This window comes from Diadema setosum, chromosome 9, assembly GCF_964275005.1.
Source record: "Diadema setosum chromosome 9, eeDiaSeto1, whole genome shotgun sequence".
Taxonomy (NCBI): domain Eukaryota; kingdom Metazoa; phylum Echinodermata; class Echinoidea; order Diadematoida; family Diadematidae; genus Diadema; species Diadema setosum.
The window spans coordinates 16,909,501-16,933,864 of NC_092693.1; the positions used below are offsets into that span (position 1 = coordinate 16,909,501).

General features: G+C 39.7%; 1 protein-coding gene across 1 annotated transcript in view; it reads left to right on the forward strand.

The window, feature by feature from the left end:
- LOC140232538 (A disintegrin and metalloproteinase with thrombospondin motifs 18-like) overlaps positions 1-24,364 on the forward strand; it is a 71,771-nt gene that overhangs the window by 26,429 nt on the left and 20,978 nt on the right. Inside the window, exons 6-11 of the mRNA XM_072312635.1 lie at positions 4,504-4,641; positions 6,404-6,557; positions 17,371-17,679; positions 18,757-18,865; positions 23,179-23,309; positions 24,174-24,297. Coding sequence (XP_072168736.1) covers positions 4,504-4,641; positions 6,404-6,557; positions 17,371-17,679; positions 18,757-18,865; positions 23,179-23,309; positions 24,174-24,297 — 965 coding nt within the window. The remainder of the gene's footprint in view (positions 1-4,503; positions 4,642-6,403; positions 6,558-17,370; positions 17,680-18,756; positions 18,866-23,178; positions 23,310-24,173; positions 24,298-24,364) is intronic.

Genomic DNA, 24,364 nt, shown 5'->3' on the forward strand with positions numbered 1-24,364 from the left:
AGTATTTTTTCTCCCTGCTTCTGTCTGATGAACACACAATCTTTGATAGTGATGATGATGATGATGATGATGATGATGATGCTGATGATGCTGATGATGATGATGATGATGAGCTATTGTAATGTGCCAATATCCATCCCAAATATATGCTCACAGCACATAAAAAGGCAGAAAGAAAATATGAGGAGAGATCTGAGAAAAGGGATGAGGAAAACATTTACAAAATTGCTTGTCTCAATAACCAGGTTTTGAGCGAAATCTCAGAGTTACTCAGAGAGGACAGATTACAAATGTCTTGTGGGAGTGTTTTCCATAGGAATTGGACCAGCATACAGGTATAGAAATGATCGATCACCCCAAGAACAATGAATTTGTGGTACAGCGAGTAGAGATGAGTTTTTGCCTGACCGACAATCATTTGAGAGAAGAGAGACTCAAGGATAGTGATTCAAGAGGCTAAATGGAACGTTTCCCATGGCAAAGTCGCTGCACATTGTGGGGTAATCACATCCAAATTCGACGACAGGGAAGCTGTAAATGAGAAAGGCAGTGACATGCGACTTTAAATACCCAGACGAGGAAAGTCATTTATATGTCACTAAGCGTCTGTCAGTTACAATCCGCCATGATGGCTGCATGGATATTATGCTTTCAGTGAGGTTCCTGTGTTGTGAATGACTGAGTGAAACTAATTGCCCCTCCCCCTCCCCATAACAGGAATGTAGGGTAGGATGTAGGGTATTTGTGCTGCCCTGTTTTTGTTGTTGGATATGTGTAGCATTGTCCTCTTATTCCGGAATCAAATGACCCCCCCCCCCCCCCCCCAAAAAAAAAAAAAAAAAATTACATGCAGTGTCTTTTTTGTTGTTGTCATTTTGCTCACTAGAATATGCATTGCCCTACAAAAAAAAAAATGAAAGTGCATAGAGTCTTTTTTTTTTGTAGAAGGGATTGGATGTGTGCAAACTTTACAGTACTATTGTGCAATAAATGTCACAAGTTTAACATTAAATTTGAATATTGTGCCATGTGAACTGAAGTTGTTATAGTCTGTTCAAAGAGTTCATCTCTTTAGACTGTTTTGTTGAAACAAGACTACAGATCATTTCTCAAGCAGTCATTCATGTGCAACATGGTTGCTTACTCTGCTTTTTACAGACAGTTTGACTTTCTCTGTAGGTTAGCCCTGTTTTCATGCCAAATTGGCAATTTCACTGTCTTAACTCAGAATTTGTGCAGTTTAGATAATAGGTGAATTTACACTTTCCTATATGGTGTGAACCTGAAACTTTGTCAGAGTTTAATTAGTCTACTCCACCCTGAAAGATTCCTTTCACTTCCTGGGGGTTGAGAGGTATATTATTATGGTATTGAGGGTAGTGCATTGGATAAAATGGTCGGTAGGAAAAGGTCAAGGTGTTGCCAACTTGCCTCTCAGTCTCGGTCTGGTTCTAGAGCGGTTTATAATCTTTGGTTACGTTATGTACTGTTCCATTATAAGCAGTGGAATCTTTTCATTTGTGTTTTCATTTTTTACAGTTTAAGATTAAAAATATCTAAATTTTGATTTGTTCTTTGCGGTATTTTCAATGTGCCTGGGGTTTTAGAGGTATTTTATGGTATTGAGGGTAGTGCATTAGATAAAAGTGGTTGGTCGGAAAAGGTCAAGGTGTTGCCAATTTGCCTCTTAGTCTCGGTCTGATTCTAGAGCGGTTTAATCTTTGGTTACATTATGTACTCTTTCATGAAAGCAATGGAAACTTTTGGCGTATGTTTTTTATAGTTTACATTGTAAGATTTAAATATCTAGATTTTGCTTGCTTTGTTCTTTGTAGTATTTTTGATGTGCCTGTTGAAAGCATGTCGGGCACTTAATATTTCTCGACTGTTTTACTTGTATACCTATTAAACACTTGGCAGATTATCAGATTCTTCATGCAGCGATGTGCTACTACAACTGCATTTATCTGAGGATGCGTGGAGAAATCTTATACATCTGTCTGTGAGATCATTGCCATTGTGCATTGCAGATGAAATCAATATAACACTTCTCTTCCCCCCCCCCCCTTTTCATTGGTGACACATCTAATAGAGTAGAACCTCATTCCCTGATTTAAAGCATCATATACATTTCAAAAGTGCAGGCCAGAAGTGGAGGCTGACACCTCCTTCCTGTACTCAGAATTCCGCTGAGCGTTAGACGGAGCAATAACAGTGTCTCCACCTGTTTTGTTGTGGGCAGTGAACCCTGGCCCGTGGAGGTGGTGGAGAGCGAGGGAGAGTACTCATCAACAGCATCTCGCTGAAGGATGTTCACTCATTGCGCGCGAATTACTGTAAAACATGATACATTCGCGGCACGAAATTTTCGCGAATTGAAGCCAACGGCCTTCTTCGTGGCATGAAATTTTCACAAATTGCCACTGGCGTTCAGTGCATATAGTGTGGACAAGAAATTTCGCGTGCACGAATCTTGGCGGTCGCGAAATTTGCGAAATTAAAATGCATGCGAACATTCCTCGTTTTACAGTATGTAGTGATGCCATTTCTTTTTTTTTTTGGGGGGGGGGGTAGTTGAGGAGAGTTCTCATATCACATGCTGCTCATCCTTTTGTGAACCCAGCTCGTGAAATGTGGTCTCTTTTCTTCCTTTTAATCATTACGCTTTGCTTCCTGCGTGGTTTGAGATTTATATGCATGACACTTGAATTTATTGTTTTCATTTCATTTTTTTTTTGACTGAGACTTCGTGTAACTCACTGATTTCTGTTTCTGAGTAAACATTACCTTTATTCTTGAAATTCTCTTTGGGGGAAAACTTTACAGGGACTTGACTAACTAAGATTTAAACTTATATCTTTAGATACAAGGGATGAATGACTAAGTGTACCACCATTTGCAAATTAAGACATATATCTACTATGTATATGTATGTAGGCCTACTTATCTACCAATCTATGCAATCTGATCTGTGCATACTTATATGTATATATATATATATATATATATATATGTGTGTGTGTGTGTGTGTGTGTGTGTGTGTATGTATAGATAAATAGCTAGATATACACATTTTTTTTTTTGTTCATAGCAAGTATGTCTTGTATGCAGAAGGAACATTAGGTTTAGCTCCAGTCATGGCAGCATACGTTAGACCGTGTTTACTAGTCTGATCTTTCAAGAGTCTCATGCACAGTGAAGCAGCGGTGCTGTAAATCAATCAGTTCATGTTATGGAGACTAAAACAGTTGCCCTTTTCAATCCTGCAAGCATGAATCAAAAGTGGGGCTCTGTGACATCACACTTGGCGCTCATACACCCGCTCAAAATTCCTCCTCTAGTGAAAGGGGATGGTCTTAAAGCGGATTAAATGTCGGCTCTTGGAAGACGTGATGTTCGATAGCGCAGGAGAGCAAGGAGAGAGAGCGGTGCTCGCTTCCCCGTGTAGTGTAGGATGATCCCCGGATTGGTGTCACCCGTGTAAGGAAGATTTTTTTTCATATTTTTGAAAAACAAGAACCCCAAGTCTCAGTGAAATCCATCCTCCTAGCGCTGAGAGATTCATGGCGAGGCAATGCATGCACTGATGTGTAGCAAGGTGTCTTGGGCACCGTAAGGTGACAGTCGGTTTGTGTGGTCCCACGTCTATCGAGTCATAGTAGTGCTGAAACAAAAGTGAATATCAAAGGAGCCGAGTACTTCTGTTAATATGTCTGTGGCTTCCAGTGGAAAACTTAATAAATGTTTATGACAGCATTCATTTGTGTGATGTGGTAAATGGAAATATTCAAGATTAAATCCTCCATTTCATGATGTGGTAAGTGATCGAAGTGAGTGTTGATAAGTTCGTGTTGTGGAACAAGAAGGAAAACAATTTTTATTTTGACCTTTATTTTCATTGGATTATCAATTCAAGACCTTTTTTTTATATAAAAAAATTTACAGGAAATGTGTCAAGTGCATGATATTGGACTGGATTGCTTGAATTGATGGTCTATTGTAGTGTAACTGAATATGGATGCAAACAGGAAATGGTTTAACAATCGTCTGCCTCTCCACTTTTGTCACCACTTTTCCACTCCCCTTTTCTCTCTCATTTGATATATCCTTCTATCCATAATACTGTTTATCAATCTATCTCCCCTCTCTCTCTGTTTTGAGTATATCTCTTTTTCTTTTGTTCCATTTTCTATTTATCTCTTTCTGCATCTACGTCTCTCTCCCTCTCTCTCCTTGCTCTTCCCTCTCTCTTCACCTATCTCTCCTCTATATATGTTTCTCTCTCTCTCTCTTCCCCTATCTCTTCCCTATACATATATTTCTCTCTCTCTTCTCTATCTCTCCCCTATATATTTCCCTCCCTTCCTCTATCTCTCCCCTATATATATTTCTCTCTCCCTTCCTCTATCTCTCCCCTATATATATTTATCTCACTCTATTGCTCCCCTTTATATATTTCTCTCTATCTTCCTCTATCTCTCCCCCATATATCTCTCTCTCCAGCTTTGGGATGGTCCATGATGGGGACGGCAACGGCTGTCGGAAGTCGGGCGGAGACATTATGTCGCCAACGCTCTCTGGTCACAGCGGTCGGTTCACGTGGTCATCCTGCAGTAGAAACAGTCTGGATGAGTTTCTCAGGTAAATTTATCCACCATCTTTATTTCCATCTCTTTCTAATCTCTTCTCATATCTCAAAATCTTGAATTTTCAGGTGAGCAAAACACAAACTAACAAAACAACAACATTTTTGCAAACTAGCATCAGTGTTGACATCAAATGTGATGTACAAACATTGTTTCCAAGTACACTGATAATTGTTCTTTTTGTAGAAACTCAATGTATTCTTTTTGATATTCAAAATGAAGTTGGAAGGTTTCTTGATAAATGCCATTTGGGAGGTCTTTGTCATATTACATACATATCTGTCTAACTGAACAATGTTGTGTGTAATCATGCTAGGTCTCCTCTAGTAAGAGGCAAAACACCTTGTCCGTCAGATAGGGCATAAAATGGAGGTCCAGTGTGTGAGAGAGTCTACAACTCTTACACATGAAAGATTCCGCTTCAGTCATTCATCGCAAAGAGTAGAGTGCATATCAATAACCCGGCGAAGTGGACCCCTCTCATATTCAACGGGACCTTATGGAAGACCAGCTAGTGCGGCTGAAGTTTATGGGCTATCCAGCCATCTACTCAGATGGAAAAATGAAACAAACAAACAAACAAAATGGAGGCTGAAGTGAAATGGAAGAAATTGTACGCTGACTAGGGATGAACTGTAAGTACGAGGGGTTAAAGACATTTGCAAGGTTGCCTCATATCCTGATCTGTGCTGGCCTGGTACATTTGTAGTTTCAAGAGAATGATAACTATTATTCCACATTGTGGTTAGTCATGATCAATACTCCATTTTCTTTTACCCCCTTAACCCCCCCCCCCCCCCAAAAAAAAAAAAAAAAAAAAAATGTTCAAATATGGATTGGATTTGGCACGACTTGTCAGAAGTAATGAGAAGAGGGGCTGGGTTTGGAGGAGAAGAAGTGCAGACTTGCCCCCCAGCCAGTCTCTAGGGTGGAGAGGAGTGCTATCGGGGAAGGGGGCAAGCGTCGGTCACAACAGACCAAACACATACAGTCCACATTCACAACAACAACAACAAAACCCACCAAAACAGGATAGTCCCTTACACACAAAGTTTTGTCATCACCACCTCTCATCTCCAGGCGTGCTGGAATAGGGTTTTCTTGTTTTTTCCCCTTCCCTCCCTCTCCTTGTCTTCACTTGTAACCGTTGTCACATTTTTCTTTGTTTAACGCTAGATTTGCTGTCACTTTTAATACTTTACTCTCTGTATCTGATACATGCATTACTTTTTCTTGTTTTGTTTTGATGTACTTTTTTGCCTTTTGTTTGAACCTGTGGTTAATATCAAAGTGAACTGGTGAATTATTCATTAGCAGTGATAGATACTGAAGTAGAATTCATATTTTCAGCAGCTGATGCCCCTTTACATCAAGTGGCAGTTGAGTTTCAGATTGATAGCACTAGTAGCTTATGTAGTTACTTGACTAGCTATTATACAAATGCTTCAACAGCTCGCAAGTTTTATTGTTGGAATGATGCATGCATTTGTCCATACTAGTAATTTGTTCTTGTGGGAGAAAAATGGGAGGGTCTAAAATAATTCAAAATATTGATTCTTAGCTAGTCCCTCCATAGAAGTGTAGAGTCCAAATGTGTGATGTGCAATGTGCATTGTTTTGCCTAGACAGAGTGAGACTGAGAATGTGCAAAACACTAAAATGTTGCTAGCACACATCATCATTATTTGTAAGATTACCCAGCCATGACTGCAGATTTCGGAGCAATTCTTGTTCTCCAAACCACTCACCTGATCTAGGACTGATAGAGCTGCTTGTACCTGGGATGAGCCCATTGGGATCGCCGAGTACCAGTTCCCTACCAAGCTACCCGGAGAGCTATACAGTGCAGATCAGCAGTGCCAGTGGCAGTTTGGATCCAGGGCCAGACTTTGCTCCTTCAATCTAGGAAAGGTAGGACAAATAGCTCCAAATTTGGACCATTCTTCAAATCTCAATGAAAGTTAACAATTTGGACCCAAGTCTAGACTGTGCTCTTTCATTCAGGAAAGGGATGCAGGATTTGAAGCAAGACTGTTCTTCAGATCTGCAAGGAAGCATGCAACTTTAGGACTGCTTTGGACTTAGCTCATTGAAAATTGGCAATACTGTAACCCAAAAGGATGCCAATATGAGATTGTTCTTCAGATCTTCAGTTTGGGTCTGGTTTAGACTGTCCTTTTCCAGTATATGAAAGATCTGTTCCATAAGCAGAATGTTATCCAAGGGTAAACTATTTTTCAGCTCTATACTGGGAGAAAGTGAATTTGTCAGAGGAATTCAGAAATAGAGATGAATAAAGAGAGTAGGAGGAGAAGAAGAAAGAGGAGGAGAAGAGGAGGAAAGAAGAAGGGGAAGGAGAATGAGGAGGTGGAGGGGGAGGAGGAGGAAGAAGAAGAAGAGGAAGAGGAGGAAGATGGGGAGGAGGAGGAAGAGGACGAGGAGTAGGAGGAGAAGGGGAGGATAAAGAAGAGGGAAGGCTAAGACTAAGATTTGTGTGTCTGCTCAATTGAGAAAGAGTATAGAGTGGACATATTTTAGGTTAGACTGTTCTTTTGAGTTACTGGTAGATAGGATATAGATTTAAGTCTGTTATCTCCTTGCGACTTTGTGAAGACTTTCCCACTGTGTAGCAACATATTTCTCAGTAGATCCTACCTCAAAACCTGACAGCGAACTTGAATGTCCGTTGTTATTTTGTTACTTACCTTGTTGTATGTTTTGAGTGTTGCTTAAAAAATCCAATGATAAATGAATATGCAAACATAAAACGGAATCTATGATAATTAACAATTAATGCTTCATGAAGTCAAAAAGCATAAACAAATGGATACTGGTGTTGTAATTTGCAGTGTGCCTTTTTATTTCATCTTCTGGAGGATCCTCAGCTTTTTTTTTTGTTGTCTCTTGATGGGTGTAAGCAGGACGTTCATCATTTGCCGGTCAGCGCCGCTGTTAGCCGGCTCAGTAATTGACAATGCTGTCTCACATTGTAGTAGTCACTGAGCGTGCTGTGCCTTGTAATTGTCGTAATTCCGTGTCCAATTGGATTACTCGTGAAGATGGCAAATGAGGTAACACCCATTGTCCCGATTTAAGGTGGGTTTTAATGGAGATGACAAAGTCTCAATGACCTGAGAGAGTGTTGTGCCTTACTTCTTAGGCATTTGAAAGCACATTCTTCCTTGGGAAGCTTCTGGCTTTTGGTCATCTTACAGTTTGTGTGTCCCTTTTGAAACTGTGAAAATTAGATTCCTTTTGCAAGCTAGTATATTGTAGAGGTATTCAAACCCCTCCTCAGAATGATAAGAAAGGAAACTTCTGTATGATGGAGGGAAAAATAATACTATAGATTTCCAGTGAATTTATTTTGATCTGAAAAAAAAATCCAATGTTATTCTTGATACAAAAGGGGAGCATGTTATTTCATGACATTGAGTTATTTTTTTCATTTCTGTTTTAAATTCTCTGAGGTGTATTACTGTAAGATTTCATACACAATGTTTGGAGACATTAGTATTCAACCATTCAAAAATTTGGTGCGGTTTCCAAAAGGGATATACAACCTTTAACTAGAACTTTCAAGGTTCTGTAACCTCCAAAGACCTTGTGACAGGTCCCCATCAAGTTACAATTAGACAATGGGTTAATTAGACAAAGCACATAACCTATATGGTGATCTCCTCCCCCTCATGTGAACTCTGATAATAACAAGAATGGGAGATCCATTAACTCTCTCCGTGCTAAAGGTCCTTTGATTGTGTTTAAGAATCTTTCAGGTTTTCTGTACCAATCAGCCCTCAAAGCACTCAGAGGGTTAAACAATGGGAGTCATGAGTTTGTCTCGAGTGTGCTGCCTCATGGTCATTTGATGGTGAAGTGACTTTAATATTCCTCTTCTGGCTTTTGACCCCGTAATACCTGAAGGACCTAATTCTTACCATGCATCCACGAGGAGCAAAGCAAGATGCAGTTGTCTGTTTCTTGGGACTAGTATTGGCTTTTCATGATTTATAGTGATCCTTTAATATTGTTGGTGATAGAATTACTGTAATATTAGATTTAGGGAAAATGGAGAATTATGTTTGAACATTACTCATGTGTTAAATACATTTTCTGTTTGTCAGCATCTGACAAGATATTATTTGATAACCTCTCAGTTGTTAAACACACACACACATGCACACACACACACACACACACACACACACAAGTAAACACATGTGTACACTGTGCACCTTGGAAATAGGACTACAACCTACAGTATTGAAAGAGGAATCTTCATTGTCAATACACATTGCTTCATTTAATTTAGGTAATCATAATGTAACTTTGATTGGACCTAGTCATCCACAATGCCCTGAAACCCCAGGTTGCTCGAACCAACCTTTAATTTGGCAGTTTGAAATCAACGGAAGAGCTGAAATCACTCTTGAGCCCCCTGTTTTATGCCGTCCAAGGAGAATCTTGATGCAGTGACAGAGACTCTGAATGCTTAGTCCCATGGGAGTGATTTGATGTAAGGGGGCTTCCCATCATTAAGACCCCTAGGAAAATAGGAAACTTGAATCATCCATTCTAAGTCCCAAACTCGGTTTGATAGTGAGGTTATTAAAAATTGAGATATGCAGTTTAAACGGCTGTGCATGAAATGCAATACTTTCTGAGGTATAACATCCTGGCCACTATTTGCAGAACACAGGGGGTGGTGAATATTACTCAAGAGTTGTTTCAACCATTGTATTTCTGTTACACAACCCACTTTTAACAGGTGTTTGCTAGAATGGATTGATGTCAGTGGGCCTCAGAGAAAACTATAACATCTCTAAGGAAGTTGAATCAGATATGATGGCTGTCCACAGATCTGGAGTTTTAAAGTTTAATCTAAAGTTTCCTTACCCCAAATCTTCTCTTTAAACCTTGAATCTATTGTACCCCCCCCCCCCCCATTTCACAAGCAGAAAGATGACCTATCCCAACGCTTTTGCGTTTGTTAGACCTGCTTCATCTGTACTTTTTGATTTTCTGATTAGGCCCTTTGCCAGCCTCATTACTTTTCTTCCGTGTCTCCACGACACATAATAAAGAAGAAAATAGTGCCTCCATATATCCTGGGGATATGATATAACATTGTGCTGTATGACAAGGGCACTTAATACCCATCAACATGAAGAAAATTATTTGATAGAGATTCTTGGAAATAAGCTACTTATGAGATCAAGGAGTTATTACAAAGGGTTAGTTGAGTGGTATACATCATTAGACATGCTTTCTTCATGGGAAAGTTGCATCCTTACCAAAGAAAAATCCTCTATCACTCATGACTTATGCACCCATGCTCTCGCTCTTTTTAACTTGCTAAAAACTTGTCATCGTCAACTACCATGAAATTGTCATTCTTAATATGGACAACTGCTGTTCATGTAACATATAGATGCTCAGTGCTTGTCCATGTTATACCCACGCCCGCACAGACACACATACACGCACAGAATATGGACTTGGATCTAAGTGAAATGCTGTCCGGAATAACCTTCCACAACCATTATGCAGAAAGTTCTGATTCCATTAAACATATGATTGCTTACAAGGCTGTAAAAGTAAATTGACATATTTCAGGCGCCTACACAAGTTCAAGTGGTGGATATAACATCCAGACGAATATAACCAAATTCAGTTTCTCTCTCCTTGTTGCCCTTTAATTTTGAAGGGTTAACGTGCCCAAATTTGAACCGAATTAGTGAAATTAAGCCCAAAGTTAAAGAGCAAAAGTAGAGTGGGGATACTGTGTCGTGAGTCACCCATGGCCAGCGTAGCCAGACTACTTCATCTAGCAGTTTGTGGAATGTGAGATATCTGCTGGTTTGGCCTGATATGTGAGAGACCCAATTTGTTGGAATTGTTATGGCAGGAATTCATGGGGATACCCCAGACTTGTTAGACAAGTATCATTCAGAGTGATAGATTGTATTTCTTTATGTCTCTCCTCATTTATTAGTTAGATATCTTTTTTTTCCATGTGTGCTTGTGTTTGATTTTTTTGGTCTTGTTTCTGCTTAGATTTATTTCTTTTTCTAGACCTCGCATAAATAAGATTGCATAAGGATAGGTAGGTGAATAGCAACTCTGAAATTGGACACATGTAAATATTGTTTGTTCATCAGATAGATGGGTAGATAGATGATACTACTAGGTATACTGCATACATTTCTTGAGCATATTCAGCAGACGCTGGACCTGTAAGACAATTTTGTGAGTACTTTAATTTGGGATCAAGAACCACACCGATGTAATGAGAAATTAGCAATGTTTTCTGTTTTCGAGAGAAAAGTTAGCGTTTGTTTTTTGTTGTTTTTTTTTTATAGGTGATATACTGGAATATTGCATTTCTGTTACTGAAAAAATAGTTTGTAAAGTCTAAACATATCAGTTGGCTGGTGGGGTTCCCCAAACAAAAACACCATGCAATACATGATGCATACAGTTTCATTTATTGGATGTGATAAAATATCAACGGGCATGTTTTAGAGTCTCATACCATCTTTGCAAAATTTTTATGATTGAACGCTCCATGCTGCTCATTATGTAATCATTTCTGGATGAATGGTTCCAGAGTAAGTATTAACGCATGTGTAATGTGCATGCACAGCTTACAGTGACTTAACACAGTACATCACAAGTCACATGATTTGAATAAAATATAGAACTGAAATTGTAATTTCCATTAATTTGCACCTGATAGAGACATTATCACGCAGTATCTAACCCATCTTTAAAAAAAAAAAGGTGAAAAACATCTGACCAGATTGTGCTTGTCATGGATAAACTATGGTGGAAAAAAAAAGAAGAGAATTGAGTCATGTAATTGCATCAACCAACTCCCTGTCAGGCAGATAGAAACTCAATTATTGGTTGGATGAAGTGATGCTGAGGTCTTGTCAGACCTTTATCGACTCTCTCGACCGGTGAACTTGATGGAACTCTGCTTTGTCATTCCTCTTAGAGAGCAATATGCTATGTCAGGTTTTTTTTTTTTGGCCCTGTTCATGTCTTTGGCACCAGCTGCAATCTTATGGCTGGGTAGGATCCAAAAAGAAGCTTACCTAATTGGTGCTCATTCATCGCAGAGAGGTGTGAAGTTTGATTGTCATCAGAGAAATTTCAAGCAAGAAGCACATGCTCTCTGTCAATCTCTCCCCATACATGAGTGTGACCAAAATCAAACACAGTGTTTGAAAAGGCGCATAGTTTTGTAGTCTTACTTCAAGACGTAAAGGCTGCTAACTGTGTTAATAGTTCATTTTTTATTTCTAGTCCTTACAAGTATTTTGCCATCATTATTGTTACTGTGATGATCATGGTTATGATTGTTATCATTGCTAATAAGCCTACCATTATGATACTCTCATGACTATTGTCAACTTCTATATAAGCAGTCCTACTAACATGCCTCTGTTTTTCTTTTTAACAACAGACAGAAAGACCGGCAGAAACACATATATGTATCAGTATTTTCTCCTTTACCTCTTAGACCTTGATTGCCAAAGCCTGATAAAGAGAATAGTGGAAGAATGGTATCTGGCTCACATGGTTGACGACAGGATAACTAATATTGCATATTATGATGATTCAGTCCAAGCGACACAGGCGTGATATCACTTGTGGTCCTATCATCCTTCTATGTAATGCAGAAATCTTGCCCCCTTTTGTGAGCAGTCTTGACAAGATTTAGCCTAATTGCGCTGCATCCTAATTACTTTTGACGATGGCAAATTGGTCGGTCATGACGCTTCCTCCCGCAGAGTATTTTAGTCTTCCCCTAGTGTTACTAACCGTCACATTACACCCCACTTAAGCTGCCTTGGGAGTGATATAGCTGATTCGAAGGTGGCTTCAGCCCTGCATTGTTAGAACTTTCCCTGTAATTTGCAAGGCTGTGAATGGTTTGATGGCCAGGAGTGGTCAATACCAGGCACATTCGGTACTTCATAGCACTATGATTTTGTTAACCCGTTGAGGACGAGTCCCGAGCATACTCGGGCAAGTGTCTGTGGGAAATGGCAAAATCTGTCCATCTTAAATGGGTTAAATCTGAAGGACTATAAAGTAGAGAATGGAATATCTGTTGTTATATGTTCGAGTAAAAGGAAACTTATCTACATTAGATGTGTAATGAAAACCACATAGAAATGGTAGTCAGAAATAGTTTAGGCCTGAAAGTCTAGGCCTAAATTTATATATAAACATTCAATTGGCTTGGTAGTTGTAATTGAGGTGTTCTGGAAATATCTCTACGGTCACTGGAGCTGGAAAGGGGATGTGAATGTTGATATTTGATGAAGCCAATGTCATTGCAAGCATTCCCCGACTGGAAGAAAAAAGTTAGAGGGCTGCTGGAGGGCTGGGATTTGCCGAGTAAGCCCTTCTAGTCTTTCCCCTTTCTTCGCTAAGCCTTGGTGGCTAATAACGTCTTGCTGATCTGAGATTTATTGTAACCTTCTCCCGTTCTTTCCAAGTCCTCTGAGGCTAAGCCAGCTCTCTTCTACCTGCTGGATATTTTGGAGAAACCAGCCCTCTCTCTGCCACCACCCCACCCCCACCCCTACCACGCACCCTCCATTTCACGCTCAGGTGACCTCCCACCGCATTATCCTCTCAACCTTGAATTTCTTTGTCGGTGTGTCATTCGCCGGGTCTTGATTTATCGCGTGCTGTTTTGAGACTGTAATTCAGCCACATTCATGTTCAAACTTGATGTCATTGTTTTCACAGAAATGTTCTTTATCATAACTTTTCATCTATCTTTTCTTTCATGCAGTAGCTTTGAGATTTGTCTCCGAGCAACTCCTTTCCATTCCTGCATCTCTATGCTCTGCATTCCAATCTTCTCTCTCATGAGAAAACAAACAATATACAAATATTTTGTATTTATATTTCTGGCTGATTCTGTCTGCATTCATTTATGTCCATCTCTATCAGTTCTCAAAATTTGTGGAGAATATTGATGATGTGAAGATATTTTCTGTACTTTTTCGATAACTTTTTCTCCGTCCTCTAGTAAGTTCTCTCTTTTTGCATATCCATCCCTTCATCTCTCTGTCGGTGTATGTGTATGTCTATTTATCTATCCATCTATTTGATACCCTATCTATCCATATATCTTTCTTTCTGTCTAATGCTTCATCTATGTTTATACCTATTCATTCATCTATCTATCTATCTATCTATCTATCTATCTATCTATCTATCTATCTATCTATCTATCTATCCATCTATCCATCTATCTATTTTTCCTTCTATCTCATTTTGTATTTACTTAGATTTATCTCTCTTGCATTTATTTACCTTCTATAAGTATTAATATGTGTATCTATCTATCTGTTAATCTATCAATCATCCCATCATTTTGTCAGATGATCTATCTATATATCTTTCTATTTACTTATATCTACCGGTATCTCTCCCAGGTCTACAGGCCTATCTGTCATGTGTCTGTATGTCATCCATTTGTCTTTAATGTTTGTATGTGTTGATCTAATCTGTCTATCTACCTATCTATCTATCTATCTATCTATCTATCTATCTATCTGTTTTTTTTCTTTCTATTCATCTAACTATCTATCTACCTATTCATCAATTAATCTAGCTAGCCTCATTCTCTCTGACTCTGCTACATGTGTCCAAAGTGGAAAGGTGGAGATGCCGTCATATTGTAATACTTTTTTTTTCATAGGCCCTTGTGGTCGCGTCTTGTCCGTTGACTGATTGGCAGGGAAAGATGCTAGCCTAATTGGGAAGGAAATTGTTAATTGTGACATCAAAATATGGAAGCGCATTGCGGCGGTCTGATTCATTCTGGGGTTTGGTTACGCTGATGGCAGACGAGCGGCATATGCTAGATGAGGGGACCTGGATGCTTCGGGGAATGTCACTATTCCTTGACCATATTTCTGGAAATCAAAGAGAGTTCACATCATTGTATTTTGAAGTTTTGTGGCAGAGGAAAGTCTTTTAATGATATACAAAGCAATTCTTTAAGTATCTGATATGATATTGTTCATATTACATACATAAAAAGTTTATTCAAACTGTTTATCCTGCTGTTTCTCCTTCATTTTATTTCATTTTCTTTACTCTTTCCAACTTCTTTTCCTGCTTAACTTTTTGTACCTTCTTTTTTGTCCATTGTGTCCTCCCTTTCTCTTCCTTCTCGTCCTTCCTTTTTAGCTCACTAATTGCGATCGCTCTTCGTCCGGCGTCCATCGTGCGTCGTCCGTCGTGCGTAAACTTTTTACATTTTCATCTCCTTCTTGAGAACCCCATGACTGATTTTCAACAAACTTGGCAGGTAGCATCCCTAGGGGGATAGGATCTCAATTTGTTCACATGGGCACCATAGCCCACCTGGGGGGCCCCAGGGGGCCCAAACACTCTAAAATTAAGGAATCTTTAAAAATCTTCTTCTCTAGAACCAGAAGTGATAGGGCTTAGTTAATACTATGAGCTAGTACATTGATGACTGTAGTTTCAACTTTGTTCATGGGGGAATCAGGGGTGCCCCCCTTGGGACCCAGGGGAGAGGGGATGGGGAGGGGTCCTAATGGGGCCTAAATTGTACATTTTCATATTCACTTTGAAATCCCCATGTCTGATTTTCACCAAACTTTGTAGGTAGAATCCCTAGGGTAATAGGATCTCGATTTGTTCAAATGGGCACCATGGCCCACCTGGGGGCCCCCCGGGGGGGGGGGGGGGGGCCAAACCCCCTTAGATTAAGGTATCTTTAAAAATCCTCTCTAGAACCAGAAGTGATAGGGCTTAGATGATACTACCTGTATGAGTTAGTACATTGATGACTGTAATTTCAAGTTTGTTCATGGGATTGGTGGAATCAGGGGTGCCCCCATCCCCTTGGGACCCAGGAGAGGGGATGGGGAGAAGTCCTACAGTTGTAATAGGGCCTGAATAGTACATGTTCATCTTCTTCTTGAAAACCTCATGATGAATTTTGACCAAACTTAGCAGGTAGCATCCCTAGGGGATAGAATCTCAATTCCTTCAAATGGGCACCATGTCCCTCTTGGGGCCCCTAGGGGGCCCACCCCCCCCCCCACATTAAGGAATATTTAAAATCTTCTACTCTAGAACCAGAAATGATAAAGCAAAGTTAATACCATGAGTTTGCACATTGATGACTTTACCTGAAGAGGGGGGTGTTTCATAAAGCTGTCCGTAATGTTACGAACGACTTACGAGCGACTGGTGATCAGTTCTTGTGCTGAATTATGAAAATTCTGATAAGTATAGCACATCAGAACTGATTACCAGTCGCTCATAAGTTGTTCGTAACTTTACGAACAGCTTTATGAAACAGGGCCCAGGTCTGCCTGCCCCCCCCCCCCCCCCACCCTGGAGTTGGGAGGGGGGGGGATCCATATATTATGCAGACCTAAGTTTCCAATGTTCTCAGGTAAGAGTGTGCAAGAATGCATGGAAGGTGAAATTGCGATGCCCGGGTGAGCGCATGACCCCCGGGTCTCTTGTTCTTTTTCTTCTCATAATTCCTCTTCTTTTTCTTCTTCCTTGTTCTGTTTTCATTCCTCATCCTGAATATTTTCCAGGTTAGGCTTGTGCTCTCTACTTGGCATTTGTTTGGAACACTTTGTAAATAGTTCACTAGTGTTGCTTTCATCAGGCACTGTCCTGCCTGTAGGTAACAAGTCACCTGTACTTGCTTATCCAGTGTAAGATATGTGTAAGAATATGACTGTATGTGTGAGTGTGTGCGTGTGTTTGTGTGTGTGTGTGTGTATTTGAGAGATAGAAAGGGACACCTCCTAAGGTGTACTTGTTAGACCTGTCTGAAGTACTTAATTGAGTCAGTCAAGGTAGTTGATAAGACAATCTCAGCTGCTTCTATCAACTGTTCCCTTCATTCACTATATCACTTGAGGTCAATTTCTGCGCTTTATTCAGAAATAAACTCAAGAATATTTTCAGAATACTCTCTTTCAGTTATTTTCATCCCTTTGAGTCATCAAATATGACATAACATAGGCATAATTATATCTTACTTGAACAAGTGTTTGCATGTGTCACTCAAATATAATCGCTTGTTTTACCATACCAGTTATAGATGCTACTATATATTGAATCACGAATCATTGAATCGAAGATTTTCCAGTTGTGGACTGTCCCATTTTCATTGAAATTATAAATATCTAAATGTCATCCTGCCCTTCACAATAACTATTAGTGTTATAACGTTAGGATGCTGCATTAGCAGGAAAGAAGAATAACTTGGATGTAATTATTACTCCATGGGCAAGTAACAGGTGTTATATGGTATTACTGAGTCAAAATTATATAAATGAATATATATATCTATATATATCTCTGTATATATATATATATATATATATATATATATATATATATATATATATATATATATATATATATATATCTGTATATATATATATATATATATATATATATATATATATATATATATATATATATATATATATATATATCTGTATATATATATATATATATATATATATATATATATATATATATATATATATATATATGGCTATCTATTATATGTAATATCTATTGTCTATGTCTGTCTGAGATACTCCTATAAACCATGTGAAGATATATGTCCATGTGGTTTGACAGATGGTAATATTAACGTATCAGACCTCATCACGTATTCCAGAGTCTGTGCCAGGCCATGTGGTGTCACCGTGGCGAGAGACGCTGCGAGACCAAGTTCCTTCCGGCGGCCGACGGCACCCCCTGTGGCGCCACCATGTGGTGCATCCAGGGAAAGTGTGTGGACCGCGGGGAGCTGGGCCCCGCCATGGTGCATGGCAACTGGTCCGACTACGGGGAGTTTGGCTCGTGCTCCCGAACATGTGGGGGCGGGGTGCAGTTCAAGGAGAGGCAGTGCGACAACCCCCACCCCCAGAACGGGGGCAGGTACTGCGAGGGACCCAGCCGGATATATCGCATGTGCAGCATTCAGGTTAGTGAGCCTTTTATCAGATGATAATTTGTTGGTGATGATGATGATGACGATGAGGATGATGATGGTGATGATGGTAATGATGATGACGATGATGGTGATACTGATAATGATGATGGTAATGATGATAGCAATGGTGATACCAATAATGATGCACTTGCTGATGCTGATAATGTAATTGCTTTGTTTCTTATTTCCTCTGTCAAAGCTTTCTGAGCACATGAAAATTTACATGAATATACTGATCACTTTTTAGGTTAATGAAACATACATTAGTTTCAACATATTCAACAGTTGTCAGATTACAGCTGTAGTTCACATGAAATTTAAGAACAGGCTGTATTGCAGTGTGAGATTATTTAAAATATGTAAGTGTTTACAATACTGCTAATAACAAGATAGATTGTGTAATATTTATCATTGGGAGTATTTCATATCCTGCAAGAAGTAAAGTATATAAGAACGATTGTATTTTGACATTTTATATCCTGCTTATGGATAATTATTTTCATAAAATTGACGAGTGAAAAGCATTTGTAATACTTTTGTTTTCCTTTCAACTGTGAGTGTATTTGTATCCTGAATCAGTTGCAGTTCGAAGAGTTGAGGAGATGTTGAGAAAAGTATATAATATGACATCATCGTTGACTCCAGTGACTGGCTGAGTCTCCTTGAGCTCTTGGGAATCACTGGTTTTCTGTCAACACGAGTGACATAATTTCCAAACACTTATGATAAGTGCTGTGAATCCTGCCAAAGATTGACCCAAGTTTCCAAACTGGGCGGCCCCAAACTGCCGATACAATTACGGCAGAGGTGTCTTGGCCGGCTCGTGCCCCCCTAGTTGAACTCGGAGGGAGACAGCTCATTGTCAACTCCCTCATGTGTAGCAGTCACTCACGATGCACGCCAGGTGATGATAGGTAATTGTTAGTGATACAGCTCCAATTCCCTCCTGCAACATAAAGACTCCTCTCGTTCCACTCTATTTCCGCCTCATTTTTTGGGTCGTGTGGCATAATTTCTCCTGTTTGTTACCCCCACTCCTCCCCCTCCTCATGGTTTCCATGACAACAGGAATGCCCCAATGATGCGGTGGATTTCCGTGCCCAGCAGTGCTCAGCATACAACAGCAGGCCGTTCCGGGGATTCTACTACGAGTGGAAGCCATACCTTCATGTCAACAGTAAGAGCTTTTTTTTTTTTTTCAACCTCTTCCCTGTTTGCCAACTCCATGTGGCATTGTCTTGGCAAGTAGAACCAAGAGTCACAAATGGTACCATTCTTGAGTGCTTACATTCCTATAAAAGTCTGATTATAGTTTTAGGAAGCAATCAGAAAGATGGTAAAGAACAGAACTTTTGTATCATACCTGTACTGAAGAAAAATGCTAAATCACACATGTAACAACGACATAGTCCAGAAAATCTTGATATGATCTGATTATGTTTCTGGTACCAAAACGTATGGGGGGGGGGGGGGGCTTTAACCTTTATGAAGTTAGAAAACTTGATCCTGAACTAAATAAATTAGTGTGTATCAGTAGTTTAGAGTAGGGTCCAATAGCAAGGCACACACTTGAAAGACACAATCACTTGTCGAGAGCATACATATGCAGAACAGTGAAAGCTGTTCAGTGATAATGGGACCACACACACTCAACACATGTGGTGTCAATTTTATCAAATTGGTAACTATTAAAGTAGTGTCCTGAGCCAAGCTGCTGCACGAAGAAATGATACAGTTACAACAGAATTGCCTGTCCAGATTTCAGCTTTTTGGTCAGTATCAATTCCTGATTCATGCTTTCTTTTTTTTTTTTTTCTTCATTACACAACTAGAAATTGCAGTTTATTGGAGAACTTTATGCAGATCAGAGAATTATTCTTCTGTAACCTCCTTCTTCAAACACTTTCTATGACAAAAGCCAACAAAGCAATGTTTTTCTTGATTTCTCAAGGAGCAGAGAGCAGTACATGTAGAAGGATCAGATACAGGACAGAATATGAAGTGAAGGTAGAAAATGAAAGGAAGAAAGGAGGAAAAGAAATATTTGTAGTAAGGATGACTTATAAGAGTTACAGAGAAAGGAGTGATTTTGTAGAGTAGGATGAGAATGGGGCTAAAAACTTTCTTGAAGGCGAAGATATCGGGCACAGCGAGGGGAGGAATGATGCCAGAGTTGTTTTGATAGCGTGAGTCATGTGTTGACAGAAAAAGGGAACATGACTGGACACTGGAGAACAGATTCAGAGACTCTTTTCCTGGCCTGCTTTCTCTCAGGCAGGAAAAACATTTCAAGATCAGGCCCACTCCTCATGACTTACACTGATACTCGATGTTTGAACTGGAAAGAAGTCTCCGTTCGTTCTGTCATTGAGCAACTAGTAGCTCTTTGGTTTTTTTGAGCTGTGATGAGGTACAGCCTCCCTTCATTTTTAAGGGAATTGATGCATTCCTTGTGCTTTCAACAACAACAACAACAAAATCATGGATTTGATTGATCAAACTTTGCAATCACGAATATAAAGCACAGTCAGTGTCATACTCATGAGAGGTTTTATAGAATTTGGTTTGGCTGGGCAGATGGTCCTCTTCTTCTTCTTGCATATGAGGCAGCGGCAGCTAAGTAACGTCTCTCAGTTGCTCTAGCCAACCTACAGTCTCAGTGGTAGGGTGATGGTGATTCACATTCTTAAAGTAACCACTCTTTGGTGAATTAGAGTTTCACAATATTCTGGATGGGGTAGCCCCCTCATTTATAAGTTATCTTCTCATATCTGCATGTTGCACAAATGCCCATGACCATTCATAGATTTGATTGATCAGACTTTGCACTCAAAAATGTAAAGCATGGTGTCATACTCATAATAGGTTTAACCCGTTGAGGACGGTTTGATTTTGCTATAACACGCATTTCCCATACACGCTTGCCCGAGTATACTCGGGACTCGTCCTCAACGGGTTAACGGAATTTGGTTTGGCCAGGCATAACGGTGATTCACATTCATGGAATAACCCACTTTTAGATCACTTTCAGTGCTGTAATCCTTGATGGGCCACCCCCTTATCAATTATCTGCTCATATCTGAATGTTAAGCCACAACCTTGCTTCCCCCCCCCCCAAAAAAAAAGAAAAAAGTTAAACATTTTATGAAAAACAAAACTTTTTGTTTGACTCCCTTGTAGGGGAAAATTGATCAACTTTGTCAATGTTTACATGAAATCATCGGCGCTAGATCCTCGAGATCCATCCCACACTCCCAAGATGATTCCCGGGGCGGGGTGACTCATGGAGAAAGTCTCACTCCTCCAGACGACTGTCTCTCCTCCACATCTGATTCCCATGTACCTCGCGGGCCAAATATGATGCAACCTGACAAATTTCAGGCACTCTTGCAGACAGCAGACAGCAATCTAAAGGTTCCCCTCTACCCCCCCCCCCCCCCCCCCACTGTCTGCTCAGCCTCTCTCTCGGTGGGGGCTGATCAGAGATGACAACACCCGGTCAGCTCTACTTGTAAGGCCAACGATCCGATCTTTAGACCGCAGGGCCAAGTAAGACACGGCCGCCCTGGGCGCAAACATCGAGGCCAGATGGGAATTGCCTGTTTTGCCAACAATGTGACAGATGCTGTAAATGTGCGCTATGAAGAAGGAAGATCATTGTAGTATATCTGTCTTTCTGCCCAGGCACAGTAGGAGGCATAGTGAGGTGGTCACATGACAGTGGGTAGCAGCATTTGAAGAGGTCACTGAACTGTAAGGAAACCTCCTCCAGTGTCTTGGGTTTTGCTGCAGAACACTTGTGCGTTGAATGAGTTTTGACACTGTGAAGAGCTTTAGTACTTACCCCCCCCCCCCACCAAGTTAATTTATTCTCATGAAAATGTTTTTATTTATCCGTTAAAGATGGACTGATTTTGCTTCAACACACATTTCTCATAGACACCTGCCCGAGTATACTTAGGACTCGTCCTCAACGGGGTATTTGATGTCTTGTTATTTGAGCAAGATCCCTCATCAGGAGATTAAAATAACAAAACACTCTCTGACACAACACTGTATTCATGCTAAGTATGCAGATTGTTGTCATGAGTTACACCCTGTTTTGATATGATAGTCTGTCTGTGCTGTCTCCAGATACAGAAAGTGTGCAGCCTTTCAGTGATATTTCCATACAAAGCAAGTGTGCAGGATTTTTCTATTGCTGTGGAAGTTTCACAGCTGTCTAATTGAATGTCTGTTTACCACCTCCCTTTTCTTGTCATGTTTACATTGGGTTGAAGAAATACCTTTAAAGGTAGGGGATACCTTTTACAGACCTCCCAAAATGCAGCAAAACATTAAATATGAACCTCAGGGGACTTGTTTAGGCCACTGCTGAGAAATTTGGAAGTCAACAGTTATCTACAATTTGAATAATGCACAAAACTCAACTACTCAGTAGTTCTGTGTGTCAGCCACACTTAAGCCTTTTTGTTGCAGTCTTCTGTATTTTTTTATCTATAAACACAAATCTAAAAGTATAAGAGCTGATGTAATAACATATAGAGTGTGTGGCAAGAATGTATATAGAAATGTTTGTAAGTTTTGATGAACTTCCTTCAAAAAATATACATGATGGACACACATGCAGTGCATGGGTCTACAAAGGTAGCCTAGTAATGTACTGGAATTTACGGTGAGCCCCGAAAAAAATTCAATTCAAAATTTAACGGTCAATAAAAATGTACTAAATGTTACCTTCCACTTTCAATACTTTATGGGAGTTTCTGAAATGATACTCTCTTCAGCATACCACTGTATTTATACAACTCTTCATTTGAGGTATGCAAATGGGATTCCCTACCTTTAATAAAGCTATAGTGGTGTTTAAAGTTTTTTTTCTTTTAATGGGGAAGATTGATGTGTGTTTTAGGTGTGGGAATAAGGAAACATGTGCCACCAATTGATATTTGGCGTGAGAAGACCTCAAAAGAGTCAAACAAATTCATAGGATTGTGCATGGAATACATTTCTGCTTTGTGCTTATTCATACCACTTTTCTTGTTGGTAAGAAAATGTAATCATGACATATTATAAAGTTTGGTGTGTGTTGCCTGCTAACATTCACAGCTTACATCTGTCGCCCCTTCCTTCATCTGTGATTTTTTTTTCTTCAATTCTGCTGTTATCATTTTTTTCTTCAACTTGCTCCCAAGATCTCCTCTTCTTTTTGTTCATCTCTATACCCTTCCCTTCCTCTTTCTATTAATTCCTCTTCCTCTCCTTTCTCGTTATCTTCTCCAACTTTTCTTCTTTTGCTTCTCCTTTTTTCCTTCTTCATTTCTTCCTGTTTAATATGACAACATGCACATATCATTTGTCTTTGTATCCCTCCTTCATTTCATATTTTGCTTCTTTCTTTGCTGTTGTCCTCTTAAACTTCCCATCTCCAATTTCTACATCTCCTTATCATTCTTGTCCTCCTATCTTCCCTTTCCTTTCTGTCCGCAGAAAACGAGGCCTGCAAGCTGTACTGCATCGCGGACGGCTTCGACTTCTACTTCGCCCTCTCGGGCAGCGTGGTGGACGGGACGAGGTGCGACGCGGAATCCAACAATGTCTGTGTGAACGGAAGATGTGAGGTGAGGTGTCATCCACATATCTCAATTCATTAAATCACTTCTTTAACTCTTTCTATACCTATGAATCAAATGTGCACAAATTTCACACACAAACCTATGGAGAAGAAACAAATGTGACACTCAGAGGGTTAAAAAGGGAGAAGATTTTTAAAGCTTACAAATTTCATCACTATACAGTTGCTGTGAAATCATTGCTATGGGAATTATCAGAAGTAGATGATGTCTATAGTTTAAGATGCCAACTTTTATTTCAGACCAAAGGATGGTGGTGCATCTCAATTACTGGTGATGAAAGAATATGGCAATATAGAATTTCACACAGGTTTACCAACAGCAAAGAGAATTTGGAATGCAACTATACATTTATTGATAGCAATTAATGAGACCATCTACCATTAACAAGATTAAAGCCTACATATATACAAGTATTTATGAGAACAGAGGTTATAGTCCAACAGACTGCAAGAATGTAAATATTCAGTCTCTTTTGTACTAATCAGATACCATAGTAACATAAGCAAATAGATACATATCTGTTAGAGATGAGGCATGCTCTCAGAACTTGCTATCATTATGGAATGATTTTAATTGATTTGGAAATTGACACATGTAAATGAAACTTATGAAACAGTGCCTCACTAAATATGATATGAACAAGTGCCTAACTAAATATGATGTGAATTTTCTACAAACACAGCTAGGTATTCTGTGGTCTCTCATGTAGTTGGTGAGATTCTTATGTAGGTTGTATTATGCAGGCTGAAATAGTTTGATAAAGGCGATGTTAGTGGTGCCCTCTCCTGTTCTGAGTAGATGCCTACTAAGTTGTTTACCACCATTCTTGCCTTTTCTTTGCCATTGCAGAAGGTTGGTTGTGACTACGTCTTGGGATCCAATGCCAAGCCCGATGCCTGTGGGGTTTGTCAGGGGGACAACTCCACCTGTGACTTTGTCAGCGGTGTCTACAGTGAACAGCATCAGCTAAATGGTTGGTAGTGCTTCTCTCTTCTCATACATGTATACCGTGTGTACGCCATATATTTAGCGAGTCCAAT